This window comes from Oncorhynchus mykiss, chromosome 12 (genome assembly GCF_013265735.2).
Source record: "Oncorhynchus mykiss isolate Arlee chromosome 12, USDA_OmykA_1.1, whole genome shotgun sequence".
Taxonomy (NCBI): domain Eukaryota; kingdom Metazoa; phylum Chordata; class Actinopteri; order Salmoniformes; family Salmonidae; genus Oncorhynchus; species Oncorhynchus mykiss.
In genome coordinates this window covers 29911830-29939500 of record NC_048576.1, presented here as the reverse complement: position 1 = coordinate 29939500, position 27671 = coordinate 29911830, and the positions used below count along the sequence as shown (strand labels likewise).

Genomic DNA, 27671 nt, shown 5'->3' with positions numbered 1-27671 from the left:
CTTGCAGTTGATGTTCCAATTCATCCCAAAGGTGTTCGATGAGGTTGAGGTCAGGGTTCTGTGCAGCTCAGTCAAGTTCTTCAACATCGATCTCACTGAACTTCACTTTGTGCACAGGGGCATTGTCATGATGAAACAGGAAAGGGCCTTCCCCAAACTGTTGCCACAAAGTTAAAAGCATATAATCGTCTACAATGTCATTGTATGGTGTGGCAATAAGATTTCCCTTCACTGGAACTAAGGGGCCTAGCCCAAACCATGAAAAACAGCCCCAGACCATTATTCCTCCTCCACCAAACTTTACAGTTGGCACTATGAATTCGGGCAGGTAGCATTCTCCTGGCATCCGCCAAACGCAGATTAGTCCGTCGGACTGCCAGATGTTGAAGCATGATTCCTCACTCCAGAAAACACTTTTCCACTGCTCCAGAGGTCAATGGTTGCGAGCTTTACACCACTCCAGCCGCCGCTTGGTTTTGCGCATGGTGATCTTAGGCTTGTGTGCGGCTGCTAGGCCATGGAAACCAATTTCATGAACCTCCTGATGAACAGTTATTGTGCTTACGGTGCTTCTAGAGGCAGTTTGGAACTCTGTAGTGAGTGTTGCAACCGAGGACAGACAATTTTTACACTCTAAGCACTTCAGCACTCGGCAGTCCCGTTCTGTGAGCTTGTGTTGTCTACCACTTCGCAGCTAAACTGTTGTTGCTCCTAGACATTTCCAGTTCTCAATAACAGCACTTACAGTTGACCGGGGCAGTTTTAGCAGGGCAGAAAATCAAGAACTGACTTGATGGAAAAGTGGCACCCTATGATGGTGCCACGTTGAAAGTCACTGAGCTCTTCAGTATGGGCCATTCCACTGCCAATGTTTTTCTATAGAGATTTCATGGCTGTGTGCGCAATTTTATACACCTGTCAGCAACGGGTGTGTCTGAAATAGCCAAATCCACAAATTTGAATGGGTGTCCACATACTTTTGTAGTGTATTTGGTATTTTGGTCCATGATTGTAATATCCCTTTATTTATCCCTCCTGTTTCCCACATATGCTCTACAGTACATTTAATAAACTCTTGTTTAAACATATCTTTGCTCTGTGCAACAAATGTAATGTGTTGAAGACAGACAGTGTCTCTCCAACTTTGGCTTATTTGTGCAATGTGGATCAGCACTCTTGACAGGACACATGGGGGGATGCGACAGACTGTCTGTCAGACGCACCCCTAACCCATCCTCTTGTCTCTACCAACCTGCTCTATTCACCTCTCTGGTCTTTCACTCCAACAGGTAGGTGGAGGACTGGGCCACACTATCTGTGGAAAATAATCTTATATATTATCAATTAAAAGGATATCGTAAATGCAGAACAATGGATTTGTATGTACCTGAATTGACATCACTCACATTACAAACCATTTGGGGAAATAAAGTCATTGTAAATCTAGAATTTGACAGGAAACCAGGCGTACCTTACAGGCTACTTATTCCTCGCCTGCCGGTCAAGGAATTTCTGTTTTCTATCTGGAGGAATCTCCTCCAAACTGATGCCATGGTTACTTGCCCTGAGGAAAGTCAAAGAAAGAAGGCTTATTCGATTGGTAGTGCACACTGAGCACTCAGAATATCCCAGCATATGAAGCAACAAAAGCCCTGTCCACAATGACAACTGTTTTCAGCAACCCCTGGTGACAACCGTGTCTCAGTTTGAACTCTTAACACAGTTATAAAATGTGGACAGGGCTAAATGAGGCAACCACCAGGGTAATGTGTTGAAACACTACAGCAATGTTTGCTGCCTACCAGGCAGAGCGTTCATCACACATTATGTAGTGCAGTGGGAGACACGGATTAATTAAACATGGATTAAACAGGTGGTAGATGAGGAATTGTACATTTGGGTCAGCGTGTGAACTGAAGCACGACACAATGGTCATGTCAGCAGCACATAGAAATAGAATGAGAAATTATGATTTAGAAAACTGTTAGTTCCAACCACGCAATCTGACAAATGGGTCAGCACATTATCAGTTTTTTCTAAATTATTTTCTGACATCTTATCCTCTATATCCACAGTGACTTAGCTAGATGAAAATCAACTGTTTTGATACAAACAGGGTTGCATAAGTATTACTGACAAGGGGGCTGGCAAAAGGACCCAGCAGGACTGAGAGTCAATGACAGTATAGTTAGGGCAAACATAAAGCACAATGTAAATAGAGCAGGAAGGCATGTTAAATCTTACCCTGGAGTAAGGTCAGGCGGTATGGGCAGAACCTTGTCAAACCCAGCTCTCCCAGCCAACCAGTAAGTGTTTTCAACTCCCTTCCCCTGAAATAGAAATAGGGAATAACAGAATAAGTAGTGAGTTAGATTAATTTGGATCTTTCTGTCTTGTCTCTCTCTCGCTCTCTCTGTGTGTGTGTGTGTGTGTGTGTGTGTGTGTGTGTGTGTGTGTGTGTGTGTGTGTGTGTGTGTGTGTGTGTGTGTGTTTATTTACCTTCAGCTCTGTCATGCCCCTGGTGTCTACTTTGTAGCCCATTTTTAGTTCATGCAGGATATCGACTGTGCTCTGGTTGACATGGATTCTGTAAGCTGGGATAATAAACAACAATAGCAACCACAAAGGCAGCATTAGACTTCAAGTACTCAAACACAGAACAAATTCAATGTAAACAATTACCATTAGTTATTTGTCTAAAGAGTATCAACATTATGAACTCATACAGCATTCACATATCCTACATATATTTAGACTTTGATTCATTTATATGGATGACCATATACTGATTTAGCGTAGAGCAACACAAGGTAATCTATTGTGTTTGAGCCCATATATTCACAAGAACATTTTTGACCGAGTCCATACACTCTTTGTGCAGCAATTCATATCTATGGCCACTTGGTGGGAGTAGATGTGAGATGTACTGTTCTCTTTTGCCACCTACAATAGTAATTACTTACTATAGCTACTATACTGGTTGCCCCTTACCTCTAGAAATACCCTAGATATACACTACCGTTCAAAAGTTTGGGGTCACTTAGAAATGTCTTTGTTTTTCAAAGAAAATCACATTTTTCGTCCATTAAAATAACATCAAATGCATCAGAAATACAGTGTAGACATTGTTAATTTTGTAAATTACTATTGTACTTGGAAACGGCAGATTTTTAATGGAATATCTACATAGGCATACAGAGGCCCATTATCAGCAACCATCACTCCTGTGTTCCAATGGCACGTTGTGTTAGCTAATCCAAGTTTATCATTTTAAAAGGCTAATTGATCCTTAGAAAACCATTTTGCAATTATGTTATGCAATTATGTTATGCAATTATGCACAAAACTGTTGTTCTGATTAAAGAAGCAATAAAACTGGCCTTCTTAGACTAGTTGAGCATCCGGGGCATCATCATTTGTGGGTTCGATGACAGGCTCAAAATGGCCAGAAACGAAGAACTTTCTTCTGAAATTCGTCAGTCTATACTTGTTCTGAAAAATGAAGGCTATTCCATGTGAGAAATTGCCAAGAAACTGAAGGTCTCATGGTGAGTAAGAATATATAAAACACAGAAAAATCATGTTGTTAATGGCACTGGGCCTTTAAACCCTGAATTTGCCCACTAATTCCACTGATAGTCTTAAAGGATTAGTCAGGACTGCTTATAATAAACCTCTTTAGTGTTGCAGGCACACAAACTGCCATACACCTGTCCCTATCCTTAGTGGCCTCACACAGCGTGATTTCACTGGTGACTGGCCAAAGAACGAATGCGAGGTACTCACACAACCCTGTGGACTCCATTCGAGAGGCTGTGTTGACAGTGTCTCCGAAAAGACAGTACCGAGGCATCGTCAGACCCACCACACCTGCCACCACAGGGCCTGATAGACACAGACACAAACACAGATGATACACATGCTGACATGTTGGTGTCATGTTGTGTTGCTGCCATGCTTTGTTGTTGTTTTATGTCTCTCTTTATGTAGTGTTGTGGTGTCTCTTTTGTCGTGGTGTGTTTTGTCCTATTTTTCTATTTTTCTCCCAGCCCCCGTCCCCGCAGGAGGCCTTTTGCCTTTTGATAGGCCGTCATTGTAAATAAGAAGTTGTTCTTAACTGACTTGCCTAGTTAAATAAAGGTTAAATAAAATAATGAAGATCAGAAGCAACATAATTCCTGATATATAACTTGTGATTCATGACTTATTCAAAGAGCCTACAATATGTCTCACAAAAGTCTCTGGAGCAAAGAAATAGCAAATGAACTTCATTTGATCAGTTTGATTGCAGAATATCCTTTCAATCTTTAGAAGAGACATTAGAATATTTGTATTTTATGCCATTGTGTTATTTCTGAGTTGTCCTTTTTCATACCTAAAAGTAGCCACCTCTGTGTTGCTAGAAATGTGTAAAACATTCCATATGAATTGGTAGGGTAGAGTAACGAGAAAGCATTAGGCAGTGAAGACTAATAGGATGACAGGGCTAAGTGGAGGACATTTCACAGTTCCAGGAATACGTTCTAGACGGGGATCAGGTAAAAATACACTTTTGACCAATACTCTGACGTTAATGCCATGTTCCAGAGAATTCCAATACAAGGATTGAATGAATGTACTCATTCTCAATTAATTTTCAATATGATGTAGCAAAAGTGTAGATTGCTTATGTATTGAATTTTACAATTCATCTGTTGACTTGGTTGCTCAGGCATGAACTGCAATCTATAGCAGTTGACCTCATGGATTGCCAGTCATTTTATCCATAGCTCCATCTATGAATTTGAGAGTAACATTTCTTCAGCCTCATGTAAGCATGAAATGGCATGTATTATTATTATTATTATATTATCACCCAGATTTTTAGAAAACTAAGTAGTGGGGTTACCGTTTGGCTGAAAAACAAATGAAGAATTATGGCTTTAAAGAAAAGGACAGTCAATCTGTCTACATTATGAACACTGATTCAGAGGATATCATTATGACAAATAATTTGAGATGTGTCACCCACCAGAGTGCAGGCCGATACGAATCTTGACCTTGACGTCAGGCATGTGCCTCATCTTGAAGGTTCCAATACAGTGGAGAATGTCCAGGGACATGTTGGACATCTCAGCTGCGTGGCGTCTACCGTTCCGGTTTGGAACTCCAGAGGCTACCATGTACGCATCTCCGATGGTCTCCACCTGAAGTACACACAATCAATCAATATTATATATCAATATAATAGTATCATAATAATAATAGTTGAAATAGGTCCTGACTCTCGCTAAATAGTAGAAAGCAGATTATTCAGTTTGATGTTCCTATCTGTCCTAGACTATAGCGACATCATCTATATGAACGCAGCTGCCGCTTCATTAAACCCATTAGATGCAGTTTATCATAGTCCACTGCACTTCATTAAACCCATTAGATGCAGTTTATCATAGTCCACTGCACTTCATTAAACCCATTAGATGCAGTTTATCAAAGTCCACTGCACTTCATTAAACCCATTAGATGCAGTTTATCATAGTCCACTGCACTTCATTAAACCCATTAGATGCAGTTTATCATAGTCCACTGCACTTCATTAAACCCATTAGATGCAGTTTATCAAAGTCCACTGCACTTCATTAAACCCATTAGATGCAGTTTATCATAGTCCACTGCACTTCATTAAACCCATTAGATGCAGTTTATCATAGTCCACTGCACTTCATTAAACCCATTAGATGCAGTTTATCAAAGTCCACTGCACTTCATTAAACCCATTAGATGCAGTTTATCATAGTCCACTGCACTTCATTAAACCCATTAGATGCAGTTTATCATAGTCCACTGCACTTCATTAAACCCATTAGATGCAGTTTATCATAGTCCACTGCACTTAATTATTTATTATTAGTACTCATCACTGCATTCTCTACCAGAAAGTTGGTTGTCCCTCTGTTGTCACATAGGTTGATACATTCTTATGTTTTCATTTCTAAAGCCTTTTTACAAAAAGTCCTTTGGTCTCTACTGAGTTAGGGACATCAGCTTTTAGTTTTCTTGCATCTTATTTGTGAAACAATCTTCAAAATGTCCTTAAATGTGATGTTTTGGTGCCTCTAGGGCGATTCAGAAAGCTGATTGAGGACCTGATTACTGATGAATGTGATGTTCTGGTGCCTCTAGGGCGATTCAGAAAGCTGATTGAGGACCTTATTACTGATGAATGTGTTAGTTTGTTATGACCGTGTTTTTCTTTCTGGTTGCATTTTGTACTCATCTTTTGATGAGTGTATTTTCTATAATTGATGTAAATCAGGGCTCATCTGTAAATGACACCTTGGTCTCAGTATGACTCCCTGATAAAATAAAGGTTCAATAAAATAAATGAAATATCTTTAATGTCCCAATTGTGATGATTATTTTTTTAATCACGTAGAAAGGAGTCAGTGACACAAACTCGTACACACTAAGAAATGCACCCATTTACTTCCAGGATTTGTATTGAAACTAGAACAAGCTTCCATTGCATCACTAATATTGGACACAACTATCTTGCAGCAGGACAGGATACTCACCTTGTAGACATCATGCTGCCCGATGATGGCATCAAAGAGTGTGTAGAGATCATTGAGTAAGTCTACCACCTCAATGGGCTCGCTGAGTGCAGAGATGGTGGTGAAGCCCACAATGTCACTGAAGTACAGAGTGACCTCAGAGAAGTGCTCTGGTCTCACAGGCTTGCCCGTCTTCAGGGCCAGGCACACAGACCTATTGGGTTAGACAACAGAAAGGAGTGGATAGAGGGATGCAGATGTGGATGGAGGTTAGGAGTGTAGGTAGAGAATAAATGACAAGCAACCAATGGATGAAAACAATATATTCTCAATACAGTAAAAAAAAAAAATGTGATGTTGCAAATTAACATGTGCAGCTTTTAATTTGAAGTGTCAGGAGAGGGGAGGGGCACTGACCTCGGCAACATCTGGGCCAGAAGGTTATCAGTCTTCTTCCTCTCCACCTCCAGCTCCTCTGTCCTCTCCCTGATCAGGTCCTCAAGGTTAGTGGAGTACTGCTCCAACATACGCAGCATGGAGTCTATGATGTTGGTCTTCTTTCCCTTGGTTATACTCTTGAACTAAGGGATGGAAGGGAAAACATACAGCATGCAGTGAGGGGGGGTGAAGTGTGTTACATATTACTGTAATATGGTTCACAAAAGCATGTCATTTTGAGTTGTTGTTAGGAGGCACAGGTTCCGGATGGGGAGGGAGGATGCGGGCAGGTGGATGGGGACTGAGGAGGGATGGGTTTGGGTTATCTTTATATGCATTTCTTTGATGTTTTTTTTTGTACCTGTAACTCCCGCACCCCCACAATATCTTTTTATGACAAACCTAAATAAAAAGTTGGTCACAAAAAGCATGTTGTTTTGAGTTCCTGTATAAAATAAATAATACAAATACTGAGATACATTATATACTCAAAAATGTTTGTTTAACAATAATATTTTTCGCAAAAAAATATTATTGGCACCCCTGTTTTCAAAACCTATCAATACCTCACCTTGCGAAGATCCACCACCATATTTTACAGTAGGTATGGGATTCTTTTCTGCTTATGCATCCTTAATTCAATGTCAAATCCACTACTGGTGTGCATGGCCAAAGAGCTCTTATTGCACCGGTTCCAATGCCGTTTAGCAAACTCCAGAGGTTTGCATTTGTTGGATGACATGAAAATAGAGCTATTTGGCCACACACAACAGTGGTGGGTTTGGCGTCAAAATAAGGATTCATAAGCAGAAAAGAACCCCACATCTAATGTAAAATATGGTGGTGGATCTTTGATGTTATGGGGCTATTTTGCTTTCACTGGTCCTGGGGTCAACGGCATCATGAACTTGACCCTGTACCAGGGCATTTTAGCCAAAACAGCACTGGTTGCCTCTGCCAGGAGGCTGAAACTTGGCTGCAAGTGGACCTTCCAGCAAGACAATAACCAAAACCACACATCAAAATACACAAAGAAATGGTTAGTTGACCACAAAAATCTACATTTTGCAATGGTCATCTGTCTCTGGACTTGAACCCCACTGAAAATCTGTGGTTGAATTTAGAGGGCCGCCCATAAGCGGATACAAAGAATATCAAGGATCTGTAAAGATTCTGAATGGTCCATACTCCCTCCCAATCTCATATAATTTTTGGGATAAAAGCTCAGTGCTGTTATACTCGCACGGTGAGGTATTGAAAGGTATTGAAAACAGGGGTGCCAATCATTTTGACCCCTATCTTTTTGAGAAAAAAAATATTACTTGTTAAACAAAATCTTTCTCTGAGTAATTGTTTTAGTATAAAATAATAAAATGTTCCCATTTTTTTAGCATACAATATAGTTCAGTATTTGTATTATTTATTTTATGCAGTAGTTTTGCTCTTTATCAATGGTGCCAATAATTTTGTACCTGACTGTATATGTGTAGCTTTGTGTATGTTTGTGTACAGTAAAGGACCTGTTTGAAGATCTCCTCGAAAGTGGGTCTCTTGTCTGGCTCCTCGCTCCAGGCCTGTTTCATGACCTGGATCACCTCTAGTGGAGCCTCATCCACTGACACAGTAGGCCGACACAGTGGTGGGGGGGATTTCAACTTACTGATGATCTCTGTCAAACACAGACACACACACACACACACACACACACAACTTCTGTTGCATTGTTTTGAGTGTTTTCAAACCTTTGGTGGTTCCTATGATCTCAAACAATTGTACTGTTCATATTGGCATGGTGGTCATCCTTCTGTATTTGTTTTACATCTGACATGAGGTTATGGTGGTATTGTTTGATATGAGTTCTCACCCTTGGGAGGCATGTCCAGCATGCAGAAGGGAGCACAGCGGGCGATGACCTCCTGCATGATGATGGCGAAACTGTAAACGTCCCCTGGGAACGATCCTCTCTTCATCAAACTGGAGTCCCTCAGTAGCTCTGGAGCCGTCCACAGCTGATCTGCAAGGTGGACCAGGGAGGGAGGGGACAAGAGGGGGTTGGTGTATTTCACCTTCCTTCAAACATTTGGATTTTTTATTTATTTTTCCTTTATTTTACTAGGCAAGTCAGTTAAGAACATGTTCTTATTTTCAATGACGGCCTGGGAACAGTGGGTTAACTGCCTTGTTCAGGAGCAGTTATTTTGTATATATTTTTTACGTTGTCAGCTTGGGGATTCAATCTTGCAACCTTTTGGTTACAAGTCCAACGCTCTAACCACTAGGCTACCTGCCGCCCTATAAAAGGATCATGGTGATAAGAGTGAACATTACTAAGGCCATGAGTTTTTCGTGATCACATAACCTGACCAGGGGGGAAAACGGACACATGTGTCTTTTGTTCGTGTAATGACTTGGTAAATGATAAGGAGGAGGATTTGCTGGCTCTGATATGTTGAGTGTAGTGTATGTGTCCTTGTGGACTTACCCTCAGGCCTGCCCTCGTCAAAGTCGACACCCTGGGTCGTTATGATCTCGTTGAAGCCATACTCAGTCACCTTCAGCACGAAGCGTCCGTCCACCACACAGTTTCGGGACTTCAGGCGCCCATGGATGACATCACGGTTGTGCAGATACTTCATTCCCTGGGAGGGAAAGGAAGGATTGAGACAGAGTAGACTCGAGGCGAGAGATATAGTCAGACATATCTATGAACGTGAGAGTTGTTTCCCTCCTTACCCTGATCAGATCCATCAACAGGGAGGACTTGAACATCCAATCGAGGCGCATGTCCTCGTTGTTGAGAAGGTCCTCCAAGCTGCCCCTGGTACAGTGCTCTGTCACAACACCAAAGATCCCAGAGTCGAGGAACAGGCCAAGGAACAGGTTGAGATTCTCATTCCGCATGTCCCTGAGCTGAGAGAGGGAGAGGACAGAGAGAGAGGTAGGTTATGACAGAGGAACAGTGCAGTGGCAGACAGATTCAATGTCTTGCTGTTTTGACTGGCTCACTCAGACAGTCACTCACCTTGGTGAAAATACTTTGAGTGCCATCACTGACACTTGACACAGTGTTTCCATTGGGACATTTCTTCAACCAAACCCAGTCACCCTAGTGGAATATACAGGTTTAGCCAATTTTTAATCTGGAAAACGCAAAATATTAGGGACAAGGACACTAAACAGAGATAGTTTTGTTCATTACTGTTTGTCAAGAAGACAAGAGTATCAACATTGGGTGAGTGCATCATCACATATGAACTTGGTCCAGTTACATATTAGTACTATTTCTTAAGTGCAGGGCATCAAACATTTGAATATTGGATTGCTGTCTCTGTTCTACAGTAGTTTTACAGTAGATTCCCCACATTGACATGTGACCCACCTCAAAGACAGCGACATTGGAACTGTCAGGGGTGGAGCCAAAGTAGCTTCGTCCCGACACTGAGTGGCGAGGCGTCTTCACGTCCAGCTGACTGTTCATCATACTGTCCTCATTCAGCTTCTACTTACAGAGAGAGATTACAAGGGCTTCAGAATAGACAGTCCATCAAAGATAAGGGACTTTAAATAGACACAAACTCACACACACACAAATGGGCCTTTATGGTATCATAGGCCTCACACTGACCTTTTGGCTAGTCTGGGTATTGATGAAAATGAGGTCATCCAGATTCAAGACTACTTTTAAGGGCCTTCCTCCTCCCCCTGATCCTCCAAAGATAGTTCCAATCTGTCCACCTCTCCTGGACAGACACAAAGGGCAAGACCACAAAACATCAGTAACCTCATTACAAACAAAAGCATGTGTTCAACACAGAAGACAAAACAGGCAGCTGATTTACACACTCCTCACTGTGTTTGAGCTTAACTTACTTCATATAAAAGGCAGCTCCACCTCCAACCAACCCACAGAACAGGATGAACAGAAAGAAGATAGTACCTGCGTCCATTCCTTAAGGCAGAGAGGGGGATAGAGGGAGTGATAAAGAGAAAGAGTTTGAGGGAACACAAACCTAATTTTACCATAGGCTACTGGTACATCACTGACGCCAATGCTAGACCACCTACCCCAACTGCAGGTGATGTATGGACTGAACCAACAACGGGAGTCTGTGCTGGGGCTACTGCCAGCAAAGTGGATGGAGCGCCCATTGTACTTGACCGCCCCAAATTTGCCAAGGGTATGGGGGGCTTCCAGAGTGTGTGTCATGTAGAGTTTGTCTCCCCCGTCAGAGTCCAGTACCACGTAGCGAGCCAGCATCCCCAACCCATCTTCATCGGATGAGATGTGCTGGTTGAAGCCCTCAAAGTCGACCCCTCCATCGCTCTGGAGCATGGTCTCCCCATCCACCCAGCGCCCAGCCACCATGCGACTCTTCTCTACTGCATAGGCCATGTAATATATCATGTTGTAGATGGTGCCGAAGAATGGAGACACCTAGGTAGGGGAGAAGAGTGGTGACAATGTATCAATCATTGATCTGACCAGCTGTTATTGAAGACTGTCTGTAGACTCTTTAGACTGGCAGTAGGAGTTTTGATGATGGTAAGCAGGGAGTACAGGAATAGAGAAATGTACCATTGCCAAGACACTGACAAACCACTAGTCATTATCATCAGTACTGAAACATTCCAACAACATTGGTTGTAATGTTTAAGAGGTACAAATACCTTAAGGGTACCTGTTTCTGAAGAACTACAACTCAGTAGGACTGTTGTGCAACCAAATGTGCTTGCTACAGTACTGCATGTCCATGGCATGTGTGGCTAATGATGAATGATGACTAGATGAATGCCTCAGGAGCTGTGCTCTGGGATGTCTCACCTGATCTGGTGGAGTGCTGGTGCGAATCTCAAATTTCTCCTGAGCATCTTTGAAGCTTTCATAGAAAGTGTTCTCACCAGAATCCATGGTGATGGTGAGAACTCCATCGTAGGCTTTTCTCAACAAGCTGTCATTGGTCAGAGCATGAAGGTTTGTGCCCTTGGGCAGCGAATATGTGAGGGTGTCATAGGGGATGAAAACATAGCCACGGTCTATCATACGCATGTTTGAGGCAGAGGTTAGGAGCTGATACTGGGCCTCACCACCGATCAACGCTGAGTGCATGCACATGATGACCACTGCAGAGACAGAGAAGGGAGAATGGAGGATGAGGAAAGTAAGAAGGTAGTAAAGTTGGAAGTAGAGGACAGAAGAAGGGAATCGAATAGACCATTATTAGTCATTGCAGTATGGCAGTGTGTTGTAATGGAATACATGACAGTAAGTCAGACATTCACACACACACACACACGCATGCATGCACGCACACACGTAAACAAACACACACATGAACAACCAAATACAAATGCGCATACACACCTCTGACACGGTCTAACTCCCGAATCCTTTTCAAGGCCTTTGTGGGCCCATCCTTGTCCGGCTCCATGGTGACCACATTGATAACCGGCAGGCCCAGGGCCATAAGAGAGGCCGCCAGCTCGTGTCCTGTAGCCTCCCACAGGTCATCCTCTGACGTCACAATGACCACATGGGCCCAGCGGAAGTACCGCAGCACAGAAAACAGAACCCGGGAGGACAGAGGCAGGGGCCTGTGAAAGGTGGGATACTGTCCATCCTCCATGTTTGGTTTCAGGCAACCCCAGGACAGAAAGGGCTTATTCCAGTTTTTCGCAAACAGAGCAGCCGATGAGCAGTAGCCTGGATTAGTAGGGCCGAGGAAAGCCGAGCCATAGCCTTCCAGAGAGGAGAAGCGGGCCAGGGCATTGGATGTTTTACAGTCCTCGTTGACGAGAGTATAGTCGTACCAGTAGCCTTTCTTAGTGTAGGGGTCCATGTTGAGGCGGGCGGTGGCCAGGCGGGCAGCCAGGTCAGGGAGGGCTTTGGAGTACATAGGGTCACATGTCCAGGGACCAATTATGGCCACAGTGAAAGTGGCGCCCCAGGCCTCACAGGGTAGATAGGTGGCCATCAGCAGGGGTAACATCAGCCAGTTTCCCCACGAGCTTCTGGAGCGTAGCACCGCAGATGAGGATGCGGGGGTCAGACTGTTCATTGTTTTTGTATCCTCTGTCCTTCTTTGTCTCCTTCTCTCCCTCATTAAGGGATCTTGTGTCCATCGTGGGTGGTGGGAGAGGTTGAGGAGGAAACTAGAGTTTCTGTGAGATGCCATTGTCCCACAGGGCTTCGATCTAGAGTCAGACACCACAGATGAGGAATGGAGGGTTGGAAGTGACAGAAGAGTGTGTGTGTGTACGAAAGGGATTCAGCCCCCTAGCACTCTGTAGGGCATTAGCCCAGAGCTGTGAAGGTCACCTCTGGATTCCCAGCCATCACTGCTTCCATGGAACATATGAGTGAGAGAAAACAAAATGAGACATATTGAAGCATATTTTATCTTCTGTCTCAATTTTCTAGGACAAAGCTCTGTCTTTGTCAGTGAGCTACAATGTCATCAGAAGCTCAGAAAGGCACTGTTTCCATAATAATTGTATTATCATTAATATAGTTTAATTACATAACATATATAGGTCTAGATTCAATCAGATCAAGCGTTAACTGGCGATAGCAGACACCTGCATGGCAGATGTTTTGGCAGTGTTAGAGGTGGAACTGGGTTGGAACCGAAATCGGTGAGCAGTTGCTCTCGCTCTCATTGTCAGGAAGCCACACCCGCCCCACTCACGTTAGAATTGCAGAACGAGAAAGTGTAGGCAAAATATAAATAATTATGCTCAATGGGGATTTCTATTAGGATTTCTACATCTCACATTCCGTTGTTCGAACTTGCAAACAAGGCTGTGTGGGATTTCTGTTAATGCGACTCAGTGCAGCCAATGGCAATGCCCGCTTTAGGTAGGCTATATAATCCAACGCAGTTCCACCTCTGACACTGCAAAAACAACCATTATGCGGATGTCAGCTAAAGCGGATCTGATTGAATAGAGCCCTAAACTACTTTTGGACAACATAAATACTGTATGAACATATTAAGTAATGATGTAAGAGAAATCACTGGTAAACAAGACTGACAAAGACTATCCCCATTATAAGAATGTAATGTGATGTTGGAGGAGCTCAGTCCATCTGTCTCTTCAGACCAGGGTGCCCTGAAACCATGGCTGAATCAATGCTCAGCTCTGTGCCTAGGCAGCTTCCATGACATGCAAGTGGCAATCAGATTAGCTGCTGACACAGGTGGGGGCCATTAGCCATGGTGTGAGCGGTGCCAAATAACGTGGCTCGTAATCTGTCTTCCATGTCCCTATCGCTTTCTCTTTCTCTGAAGTCACTCACCCCCTGTGACCTCTTGGTCAGCCTCTCCTTCCCTGGTGGCCTCTATCTCACTCTGTAATAACTTCAGAAATAACTGGATTAGGAAGACCATCAATACACTTTGATCTGATAATCACTTACTTTTTATGAGATCATGTCCTGTCTATAGAACTGTGGAGTTTAGGTTTGGGGTCAATTCCACTTAAATCCAGACCATTCAGGAAGTAAACTGAAATTCCTTAGAGGAAAATTGGAATTTCAGTTTCCTTTCTCAATTGTGGGTGTAGCAAAATGTTACAAGCATTTCGCTACACCCGCAATAACATCTGCTAAATATGTGTATGTGACCAATACAATTCTATTTTATTTTATTTTAATTAAATATTTCCTGAATTTAAATGGAATTTACCCTTAACCCTGATGGAGTTAACTGGATTTGAGAGAGAAGTCCATTGTCACCATCTTGACCCTTTCCCTCTCACTTTCTAACACAAGCCTCATTTATAACTTGTGCTAACATGCATCTTTTGTCTTGATCTTGTCCATATTCTGATTGTGCCCACATTTTCAGAAATATGTCTACACATCATATCCTTCTGCTGTGTCCGCATTGTGACCAGATTTCCTGGTCCCTCCCTGTATGCAACTTATTTGACAGCTATTCTTTATCAATGTGTTTTAACATTTATTTTAAAACACATATTGATGCCATAATTCAATGATGCCACTTGTCAATCATTTTAGAAGGCGGGATTATGAAGATTTAATTGGTGTCACTGTCCAGATCCATCTAGACTTTTAAGTTATCCAGACAGAATGCGTGCCTGCATACAGTACCTCCGGAGGTGGTCAGGTTGATCTGATCACAGTCAGATCACAATAAGTATTTTTATCGCCTACACCTGTCTGAAAATGTGGGCACAATCAGAATGTGGACAAAAACAGGAAAAATGATATATGTTAGAACCAGGTATAAGCGGGTCTGAAAAGTGCTCATTCAAACTAAATGTTTTCAAATGAAATGTGCTCATTTTAAACTAAAAGTACTATTTGCTAAAATTGTGTTGTGTATGTAGTATTTGTATTTATTAGGGATCCCCATTAGCTGCTGCCAGTGTCCAAACACATTAAGGCACTTACATCACACATAAAACAAAATATAAAACCTTACATAATATAACATTATTACACCACTACATACAATCTACAATACGAAATATATAATACCACCGTACAACAATATTACAATGTAAGTGTGTGTAGAGTGCTTGTGCTAGTGTGTGTATGAATGTGTCTGTACCTGTATATGTCTCTTCACACTCCCCGCTGTTCCATAAGGTGTATTTTGGGGGATTGTGAAGAGACCTCTGGTGGCATGTCTTGTGGTGTATGCATGGGTGTCCAAGCTGTGAGCTAGTAGTTTAAACAGCTCGGTGCATTCAGCTTGTCAACTCGTCTTACAAAAACAAGTTGTGATGAAGTCAATCTCTCCTCCACTTTGAGCTATGAGAGATTGACATGCATATTATTAATGTTAGCACTCCTTGCACATTTAAGGGCCAGCTGTGCTGCCCTGTTGTGAGCAAACTGTAATTTTCCTAACCTTCACATAATCGGTGGGTCCCCCATGGGACGGTTCAGCTAATGTAGGCTAATGTGATTAGCATGACGTTGTAAGTAACAGGAACATTTCCCAGGACATAGACATATCTGATATTGGCAGAAAGCTTAAATTCTTGTTAATCTAACTGCACTGTCCAGTTTACAGAAGCTATTACAGTGAAAGAACACCATGCTATTGTTTGAGGAGAGTGCAGAGTCATGAACTTGAAAATGTATTAATTAACCAATTAGACACATTTGTGCAGTCTTGATACAAATGTTAGCTCTCCATGTACATTTAAGGGCTAGCTGTGCTGCCCTGTTCTGAGCCAACTGTAATTTTCCTAAGTCCCTCTGTGTGGCACCTGACCACATGACTGAACAATAGTCCAGGTGTGACAAAACTAGGGCCTGTAGGACCTGCCTTGTTGATAGTGTTGTTAAGAAGGCAGAGCAGTGCTTTATTATGGACAGACTTCTCCTGGATCTTAGCTACTGTTGTATCAACATGTTTTGACCATGACAGTTTACAGTCCACGGTTACTGCAGGCAGTTTCGTCACCTCAACTTGCTCAATTTCCACATTATTCATTACAATATTTAGTTGGGGTTTAGGGATTAGGGAATGATTTCTTCCAAATACAAAGCTTTTAGTTTTTGAAATATTTATTCCTTGCCACCCATTCTGAAACTAACTGCAGCTCTTTGTGCTGCAGTCATTTCAGTTGCTGCAGTAGCTTACGTGTATAGCACTGTATAGTAGGTGGTCAACTGTTTGTTCATCCGCACAAGTCTCCAATTGCTAATAACCCATCTGCAACCACCTGACTATATGTGATAAAGTGAATATCTGAGGCCCGCACCCAACCCTAACCCGCAAGCATAGAAAATGTGCTATCGTCTACAGTCAAAAACTGAAGAACAATTTTTTTTTGTCAGGTTTAGATATGTTTCTGTATATAATTTCTTACATTTTGGTAGGCTATTTGTTAGTAAACTTGAACCCACAGGCTTCGTGTAATTTAGTCCTAGTAGTTGCTAGTAGTTTGGACTGGGACCTGCCCCAAACCTAGGAGCAAGGGACTAAGTGGGATGTAAGAAGAAGGGTGAGATTCACCCATTCTGATAACAAATACACTATATAGACTGATAGTTGGTAAGAGAAAACAGGTGAAGGGTAGGGAAGGGCTGAGCAGGACAGGCAAGCTTTGACTTCTCAACCCGCTTTAGCTTTTAATCCATAATTAACAGTGTGGGAGTGTGAGTGTGCAGTTCAGGCTCAGGGGGGAGGGAAAGAAATAAGGGATTAGATAGAAGAGAAAGAAGGTGAAAATAGAGGAATGTGTTCTACCCATTCCCAGGGTCTATAATTAGATACATGTAGCTTCTCTTTTGTCATTATATGTTGCCTTAGCCTAGAAGACTAACTAAACCCTTGCTCAACAGAATGTAATAGATCGGTAGAATTAATGCTTCAATCTTGTTGACATCTGTAAAGTTTTCTATCACCTTTTGGGGAGCAAACACTAAAAGATTTTCTGTGCAAGATGTCCAAAGCTGTGAAAATGGCCCAAAATGTTTCTGATTAGAGTTCAGTTCACCTTCGATGCATATTTTATGTGGTTGAAATGCTATCAGATTTTATTGTGTTTTATGATGAAGACAGCACCTCTACAGATTGTATCTAACTGAGCATGGCATTCTCTCAAGATGCAGAAAGAAATCAATCATGTTTCTCCACTCCTGTTCCCAAATCCAAATTTTGCCAACATTTGGTCTATTATTTTACTGCAAGTGTTGCTTAATTCTGCAGGAGTTATTATTTAGGCTATAGCCCTATTTTCACAGGACTACTATTTATTTTTTATTGTATTTAACCTTTATTTAACCAGTCAAGTCAGTTAAGAACAAATTCTTATTTACAATGACGGCCTACCAAAAGGCAAAAGGCCTCCTGCGGGGAAGAGGGCCTGGGATAAAAATAAAAATACAATATAAATATAGGACAAAAGTAGAGAACATTGGTTATGTATTTATTACAGCAGAATATATGTTATTCTAGAGGACGATTCAGACGGCATGCGTTGTTTTCCAAACAGCTCCCTGTAATTCATTCGTTCTTTTTTTTGACCATTGGACAGTTATGAAGGAATCCTGAAGTTTTTTTTCTAGGTGTGAAGATATTTCAACAAATCCAGGCGATAACAGGCTACACTGACAACTCGAGCTTGGTTCTAAAGTTTCTAAAACATACCAAACCATCATTGGTATAGTGTCGCCATTATATTTGAATTGAGGAAGTGTGATCATAATCAATAGGATATTTTAGCGATCCGCAGTAGATGACGTCCTAAATGCGCCCCCAGCCTTCAAATATGAGCTAAACAGCTAACTTGCACTTGATATGCCTTTTTAGGCAATAAATGAGAAACTGAACTTGTTCCAAACGTTTAGTTCAGTTGTATGCTGCTTTGCGATCTATTAACAGCAAGGGTTGCATTAAATAGGCACAATATTTTTTTATGATGCATTAGGTGATGTTCAATTAATTTGCACAAAACACATAAACAAAAGCATTCACTGTGAAATATGTAGATAAATGATATATGTAGTCCCTTCATATATAGGCCAAGCGCAGAACTGTAAAACTCAAAACACAGGGATGTCGATTCATAAGTTATTCTGGTAAGTCAATTTCCAGATTTCAGTTTCCATTTAACCAATCTAAACTGTAGGCTACAGTTTCCTTGACATGCCATAAGGTTATTTGAAGTTCCGTCTTGTGACTGTTGAATATGTATGGCACCTCACAATCATCACACATAACATAACCGGTACTGCTATCATCCTCTTTTACCACTTTTACCGCTATCATCCTCTTTTACCAAATATTTTCCGAACAGTAAGGTGCCTAGACAGCTGCCCTGGGGAACTTCTGATTCTACCTTGATTATGCTGGAGAAGCTTCCATTAGAAAACACCCTCTGTGTTCTGTTAAAAAGGTAAATATTTATCCACAATATAGCAGGGGATATAATGTCATAATACATATGTTTTTCCAGCAGCAGACTGTGATCGATAATGTCAAAAGCCGCATTGAAGTCTAACAAAATAGCTCCCACAAACTTTTTATCATAAATTTCTCTCGGCCAATCATTCGTCATTTGTGTAAGTGCTGTGCTTGTTGAATGTCCTTCCCTTTAAGCATACTGAAAGTCTGTTGTCAATTTGTTTATTGTAAAATAGCATTGTATCTGGTCAAGTACAATTTTTTCCCAAAGTTTACTAAGGGGTTAGTAAGAGGCTGATTGGTCAGCTCTTTGAGCTCCCGAGTGGCGCATCTCAGTTCTAGAGGTGTCACTATAGACCCTTGTTCGATCCTGCGTTGTATCACAATCGGCCGTGATTGGGAGTCCCATAGGGTAGCGCACAATTGGCCCAGCGCTGTCCGGGTTAGGGTTTGGCTGGGGTAGGCCGTCATTGTAAATAAGAATTTGTTCTTAACTGACTTCCCTAGTTAAATAAAGTTTAAATGTATAAAATGAAAATTCAAAAGGGGTCTTTAATATTCCTGGGTAGCGGAATGACTTTTGCTTTTCTCCAGCCCTGAGGGCACACACTTTCCAGTAGGCTTAGATTGAAGATATGGCAAATGGGAGTGGCAATATCTTCCGCTATTATCCTATTATTGTCATACCCCGGTGGCTTGTCATTGTTGATAGACAACAACATTTTTTGCTCCTTTTCCACATTCACATTACGGAATTCAAAATTACAATGCTTGTCTTTCATAATTTGATCAGTTGTACTTGGATGTGTAGTGTTGGCGTTTGTTGCTGGTATGTCATGCTAAATTTGCTAACCTTGCCAATGAAAAAATTATTAAAGTAGTTATCAGTGTGTTTTGTGATGAATGAGCCGTCTGATTCAATGAATGATGGAGCGGAGTTAGCCTTGTTGTCCAAAATTTCATTTAAGGCTTTCCAAAGCTTTTTACTCTCGTTCACTATCAGTTTTACTTTCATGTAGTGTATTTGTTAAACAGAAAAAGTGAAGGCCTACTGTTCCTCTCTCTTTAAAGGGAAATTCCGCCACTTTTCAAGCTCATATTCCATATTTCCAGCACCAAACCAGTGTACATATGAAAAGTGTGTTTCTATTATCTGTTGTTTAAAAGATAAGAAAACAGGTCCTAAAAAATGCTTCTATGTGGCATCAAAGGGTTGGATTACATTTTTTTATTTAAATGCAGCAAGTTTCTAGCAAATGGTAGGGTACTTTTCTGCTCCCCACATCACCGCATAGTCTTTGAAAATCACTGTTTTAAAAACGTTTTAACTTTTGAAGATGTCATCAGGTAGAATTTTTTTACTTTATATATTTTTTTGTACTAAATGTGACATTTTCATATACAGTGGGGAGAACAAGTATTTGATACACTGCCGATTTTGCAGGTTTTCCTACTTACAAAGCATGTAGAAGTCTGTAATTTTTATCATTGGTGCACTTCAACTGTGAGAGATGGAATCTAAAACAAAAATCCAGAAAATCACATTGTATGATTTTTAAGTAATTACTTTGCATTTTATTGCATGACATAAGTATTTGATACATCAGAAAAGCAGAAATTTATATTTGGTACAGAAACCTTTGTTTGCAAACTACGTTTCCTGTAGTTCTTGACCAGGTTTTCACACACTGCAGCAGGGATTTTGGCCCACTCCTCCATACAGACCTTCTCCAGATCCTTCAGGTTTTGGGGCTGTCATTGGGCAATACGGACTTTCTGCTCACCACAAAGACTTTCTATTGGGTTCAGGTCTGGAGACTGACTAGGCCACTCCAGGACCTTGAGATGCTTCTCACAGAGCCACTCCTTAGTTGCCCTGGCTGTGTGTTTCGGGTCATTGCCATGCTGGAAGACCCAGCCACGACCCATCTTCAATGCTCTTACTGAGGGAAGGAGGTTGTTGGCCAAGATCTCGCGACACATGGCCCCATCCATCCTCCCCTCAATACGGTGCAGTCGTCCTGTCCCCTTTGCAGAAAAGCATCCCCAAAGAATGTTTCCACCTCCATGCTTCACGGTTAGGATGGTGTTCTTGGGGTTGTACTCATCCTTCTTCTTCCTCCAAATATGACGAGTGGAGTTTAGACCAAAAAGCTCTATTTTTGTCTCATCAGACCACATGACCTTCTCCCATTCCTCCTATGGATCATCCAGATGGTCATTGGCAAACTTCAGAAGGGCTTGGACATGCACTGGCTTGAGCAGGGGGACCTTGGTGAGATCTTGCATGGAGCCCCAGACCGAGGGTGATTGACCGTCATCTTGAACTTCTTCCATTTTCTAATAATTGCGCCAACAGCTGTAGCCTTCTCACCAAGCTGCTTGCCTATTGTCCTGTAGCCCATCCCAGCCTTGTGCAGGTCTACAATTTTATCCCTGATGTCCTTACACAGCTCTCAGGTCTTGGCCATTGTGGAGAGGTTGGAGTCTGTTTGATTGAGTGTGTGGACAGGTGTCTTTTATACAGGTAACAAGTTCAAACAGGTGCAGTTAATACAGGTAATGGGTAGAGAACAGGAGGGCTTCTTAAAGAAAAACGAACAGGTCTGTGAGAGCCGGAATTCTTACTGGTTGGTAGGTGATCAAATACTTATGTCATGCAATAAAATGCAAATGAATTACTTAAAAATCATACAATGTGATTTTCTGGATTTTTGTTTTACATTCAGTCTCCTACAGTTTAAGTGTACCTATGATAAAAATTACAGACCTCTACATGCTTTGTAAGTAGGAAAACCTGCAAAATTGGCAGTGTATCAAATACTTGTTCTCCCCACTGTAGACACTGGTGTTGATGGCTATATCAGCCGCTAATACAGGATTATTAAAGGACCAGTGTGAAAAACTTTTGTGAAAAACTATTTTTATTTTCCTTTTTTTTTTATTACGATTTTTTTCACGGGTGATGCATCACCGTCAGCAACCCTACTTCCCGCAGCTGTGTCCTCAGTGAATCTTTTACTCTGCCCTGCTGACATGACAAAACATGACCGGTTCTCAGTAAAGTCTGAGCAAGTCTGAGCAGTGTCAAAATATCTCTAGTCTATTAAAGTCAAATGTTGCTGAATTGGGTGATTGTACAACAATAAAGTTATTGTTTATTGTGCATTGCAGCTAGGACATACAGCTAGCACACAGTGTACAAGCCGTAGCTAAGCTACATGGCTATCATCAAAAGTTAATAATGGCAATGGCTAAGAACCTGCTAATAGGCTAAGTACTGAGGCCTACAGTAGGCTATCCCCTTGCTCTGATGCGTTACCATAAATATTGCTATAGCCCGAGTACAAGTTTAAGCCATTTAAACCACTAAACCAATACATCTCCATTATAAATGTATTTCTTTAGTGTTTGAGTTTGCATATCAACAAAAGTTTCCTTTGTGCCATCTTGACACAGGTTTCTGCATTTTCTGTTTCAGTTACCACTTTTGAATCTCCATGACTTTTCCAGGCAACTTAACATCAGGCATTTTGGTGAGAGTAGCTGTAGTGATGACATGAGCTGTAAAGTGATGCAGGCCTCATGGTCCCATTTACAGAATTTATGTCAGAAACATATCCAATGTTAGTTGTATTTAAATAAAATTATGACTGGACATCCAGTACATTCAAGTGAATTACATTAGCTGTGAGGATTTGAGATACGAAACACATTATGAGAAAGGAATACTGGATAAATATAGAATGAAAAGCACCAAGTCTCTTGGTGATAAAACCTTTACTGATCGTACAACAAAAATGTGCTGTGACTCTAGGATTATTGAATCCATCATAAACAAATTCCTCTATGAATCTGAAATTGAAATATAACTGTGTAATCCAGGTATCTTGATATCACTGCAGCTGCAATAGATGATGTTGATCCATCTCTGTGGAGTGAAAACATTAGCACCAACTGAACACACACCTATGCAGGTGGGCACAACAATTTCACAAAATTTTACCTGAAAAGCTCAGTCCTTTTTAAGTATTTTAACCACTGACTGAATAATTCATTCATAATTATTGAACCTTTATTTTATCAGGGAGTCATACTGAGACCAAGGTGTCATTTACAGATGAGCCTTGAATGAAAGAAAAATACACTATAATTGTATATATAGTTTTACAATGATAAACATTATAAATTACATTATAAGACAGCACAAGAGCATACAAGTTAGGTTAGAATGTATTGAAATAAAAACAGTAAGTACTAAAACATAATCAAACAAAATCATATAGATTGGAAGTGTTGCTGACCTGGAATAGTTTGTCTATAACAGTGCCATATCGATGTTCTCTGTCTTTGAATGGCAGGGATCCAGATGACGAGGAGATTGAAATTCAGCAATAGAGCAGGTACAGTATCTTCGCATGAAAATATAAAATAAAAAGTATTCCAAGAAAGGGGGATGGGGAAATCAGAGCAGTTTAAAATTGTTCCTCTTGTTTTTACAATCCTCTTGTTAGAATCTGTTTTGTACAAATCCAAGCAAATTCATAGGCTTCATGTAATTTAGTCCTAATAGTTGCTGCCCCTGTTTTGGACTGGGACCTGCCCCAAACCTAGGAGCAAGGGACTAAGAGGGATGTAAGAAGAAGGGTGAGATTCACCCATTCTGATAACAGATACACTATATAGACTGATAGTTGGTAAGAGAAAACTGTTGAAGGGTAGGGAATGGCTGAGCAGGACAGGCAAGCTTTGACTTCTCAACCCGCTTTAGCTTTTAATCCATAATTAACAGTGTGGGAGTGTGAGTGTGCAGTTCAGGCTCAGGGGGGAGGGAAAGAAATAAGGGATTAGATAGAAGAGAAAGAAGGTGAAAATAGAGGAATGTGTTCTACCCATTCCCAGGGTCATACAGTAGTACAGCAGTTCTCAACCTTTTCCATTCCGGGGACCAACAAATCACTGTCAAAAGCTCTTGAGGACCACCATCACAGTCGCAGATATGTTTCATATAAAATATCTTGCCGGACAAATTTAGAGTCGATTGTCTCAGTGAATGTAACAGATATGCCAATTATTCTTGTTATTATTATAAACTATTTACATTGTAAATAGTAAAGTAAAATTGCTTAAAATGCCATTAATACTCCCAACTGTTACTATTTTTGAAAGAAAAATACAAAATCTTTCAAACAATTGCGGACCACCTGCAGTACCACGGTACCACCATGAAATCAATGCATTTGAACATGATGCACAAAAAGCTAATATCGGTGCCATGAGCTGAATGGGATTTGTGCAACAAATGCTAAAATGTTAGCATTCGAAAACATTGACAAAGAAATTAAACCAAAGCATGGATTGCTGTCATACCTTGTCCATAGACTGCTTACAGGGTAAACAAACCAATGTGTCATTTTGTAATTTGGGTTAACTATATCTTTAAGATGCACACAATAAATGTTATTTTATTAAAAATGAAAAACTCAAAGGTCATGTGGCTTCCACCAAGGCCAGAGTAACAATGGAAGTTTCATTTGAGGAGGCTGTTAATGACTTGCGGGCCAATTCAGACGTAGAAGATTAACGCCTTTCCTACGCTCGCCTTTCTTATGCACTTCTCAGTATTTGGTATCCAGACTTACCTCATTCAGTCTTCTTAAGGATCGGACCCTTTTTTTTTAAAATTTCGGCAAATCTAACTGCCTTGTAGCACAGGACCTGAAGCAAGGATATGCATATTCTTGACACTATTTGAAAGGAAGTTTGTGGAAATGTGAAATTAATGTAGGAGAATATAACACATTAGATCTGGTAAAAGATAATACAAAAAAAACAACTTTTTATTTTTTTAATTTTAAATGCAGAAGAAAGGCCATAATGTATTATTCCAGGCCAGGCGCAATTTTTAGCCACTAGTTGGCAGCAGTGTATGTGCAAAGTTTTAGACTGGTCTAATGAACCATTGCATACAGTGGGGAGAACAAGTATTTGATACACTGCCGATTTTGCAGGTTTTCCTACTTACAAAGGATGTAGAGGTCTGTAATTTTTATCATAGGTACACTTCAACTGTGAGAGACGGAATGTAAAACAAAAATCCAGAAAATCACATTGTATGATTTTTAAGTAATTAATTAGCATTTTATTGCATGACATAAGTATTTGATCACCTACCAACCAGTAAGAATTCCGGCTCTCCAACCTCTCCACAATAGCCAAGACCTGAGAGGGTGTAAGGACATCAGGGATAAAATTGTAGACCTGCACACGGCTGGGATGGGCTACAGGACAATAGACAAGCAGCTTGGTGAGAAGGCAACAACTGTTGGCGCAATTATTAGAAAATGGAAGAAGTTCAAGATGACGGCCCATCGCCCTCAGTCTGGGGCTCCATGCAAGATCTCACCTCATGGGGCATCAATGATCATGAGGAAGGTGAGGGATCAGCCCAGAACTACACAGCAGGACCTGGTCAATGACCTGAAGAGAGCTGGGACCACAGTCTCAAAGAAAACCATTAGTAACACATTACCCCATCATGGATTAAAATCCTGCAGCACACGCAAGATCCCCCTGCTCAAGTCAGCGCATGTCCAGGCCCGTCTGAAGTTTGCCAATGACCATCTGGATGATCCAGAGGAGGAATGGGAGAAGGTCATGTGGTCTGATGAGACAAAAATAGAGCTTTTTGGTCTAAACTCCCCTCGCCGTTTTTGGAGGAAGAAGAAGGATGAGTACAACCCCAAGAACACCATCCTAATCGTGAAGCATGGAGGTGGAAACATTCTTTGGGGATGCTTTTCTGCAAAGGGGACAGGACGACTGCACCGCATTGAGGGGAGGATGGATGGGGCCATGTATTGCGAGATCTTGGCCAACAACCTCCTTCCCTCAGTAAGCGCATTGAATATGGGTCGTGGCTGGGTCTTCCAGCATGACAACGACCCGAAACACACAGCCAGGGCAACTAAGGAGTGGCTCCGTGAGAAGCATCTCAAGGTCCTGGAGTGGCCTAGCCAGTCTCCAGACCTGAACCCAATAGAAAATCTTTGGAGGGAGCTGAATGTCCGTATTGCCCAGCGACAGCCCCGAAACCTGAAGGATCTGGAGAAGGTCTGTATGGAGGAGTGGGCCAAAATCCCTGCTGCAGTGTGTGCAAACCTGGTCAAGAACTACAGGAAACATATGATATCTGTAATTGCAAACAAAGGTTTCTATACCAAATATTAATTTCTGCTTTTCTGATGTATCAAATACTTATGTTATGCAAAATCGGCAGTGTATCAAATACTTGTTCTCCCCACTGTATATGTTCAAAATGTTGTATCAAGACTACACAAATGTGCCTAATTGGTTTATTAAACCTCTTAAGGATCTGCCCCTTTCTTTAAATGTTCACCTAAAATGACATACCAAAATCTAACTTTCTATAGCTCTGGCCCTGAAGCAAGGATATGCATATTCTTGGTACCATTTGCTTAATACATTTTCAAGTTCACAATTGTGCACTCTCCTCAAACAATAGCACAGTTGTTTTTCACTGTAATAGCTACTGTAAATTGGACAGTGAAGTTAGATCAATGTGCTTCGCAGGTGTGACTACCTTGTGCGCTCTGAATAAATTTAATTCAACCGCTGAAAACCCTCCCACTTGCTGGTCAACAGATTTTCTGTTCAATAGGGTTTTAAGTATATTTATCTTAGCCATCCCTTTAAATACGGTGTACCTTTTATTTAGAATTTTGTCGATATACTCACTAGAATACAGTCTATTCTGAAAATTATTCAGACCCCTACCCTTTTTCCACATTTGGTTGTTACGGCCTTATTCTAAAATTGATTAAATCAAATATTTTCCTCATCAATCTACATACAATACACCATAATTGCAAAGGGAAACAAGGTTTTTAGACATTTTTGCAAATGTATTAAAAATAAAAACAGAAATACCTTATTTACATAATTATTCACACCCTTTGCTATGAGACTCGCAATTGAGCTCAGGTGCATCCTGTTTCCATTCATCATGCTTGAGAGGTTTCTACAATTTGATTGGAGTCCACCTGTGGTAAATCAAAACTCTCAGGCCATAAGAAACAAGATTCTCTGGTCTGATGAAACCAATATTGAACTCTTCGGCCTGAATGCCAAGCGTCACGTCTGGAGGAAACCTGGAACCATCCCTATGGTGAAGCATGGTGGTGTCAGCATCATACTGTGGGTATGTTTTTCAGCGGCAGGGACTGGGAGACTAGTCAGGATCGAGGCAAAGGTGAATAGAGAGATCCTTGATGACAACCTGCTCCAGAGCCCTCAGGACCTCAGACTGGGGCGAAGGTTCACCTTCCAAAAGGACAACGACCCTAAGAACACATCCAAGACAACGCAGGAGGGGCTTTGGGACAAGTGTCTGAATATCCAGAGTGGCCCAGCCAGAGCCAGAGCCAGAACTTGAACCCGAACGAACATCTCTGGAGAGACCTGATAATAGCTGTGCTGTTCCACTCCCCATCCAACCTGACAGAGCTTGAGAGGATCTGCAGAGAATAATAGGTGAAATTCCCCAAATCAGGTGTGCAAAGCTTGTTGCATCAAAACCAGGAAGACTCGAGGCTGTAACTGCTGCCAAAGGTGCTTCAACAAAGTACTGAGTAAAGGATTTGAATAGTTCCGTAAATGTGATATTTCATTAAAAAAATACAAATATTGTAAACATTTCTAAAAAACAGTTTTTGCTTTGTCATTATGGGTATTGTTTAATACATTTTAGAATAAGGCTGTAACATAACAAAATGTGAAGAAAGTCAAGGGG

General features: G+C 41.3%; 1 protein-coding gene across 1 annotated transcript; it reads right to left on the bottom strand.

Moving 5' to 3' along the window:
* Positions 1-926: 926 nt before the first annotated feature.
* Positions 927-23643, bottom strand: LOC110537393 (retinal guanylyl cyclase 2-like). The gene is made up of 20 exons (XM_021623409.2): positions 23164-23643; positions 12334-13307; positions 11794-12092; positions 11037-11406; positions 10842-10920; positions 10597-10711; positions 10351-10470; positions 9994-10077; positions 9705-9881; positions 9454-9610; positions 8836-8985; positions 8492-8640; positions 6951-7114; positions 6555-6747; positions 5012-5186; positions 3787-3885; positions 2500-2594; positions 2245-2330; positions 1472-1564; positions 927-1315 (listed from the first exon to the last, which is right to left on the bottom strand). Exons 2-19 carry the CDS (start codon positions 13142-13144, stop codon positions 1480-1482), a joined length of 3408 nt encoding a protein of 1135 aa, XP_021479084.2. The 5' UTR covers positions 13145-13307; positions 23164-23643; the 3' UTR covers positions 927-1315; positions 1472-1479.
* Between the last annotated feature and the right edge of the window lie 4028 nt (positions 23644-27671).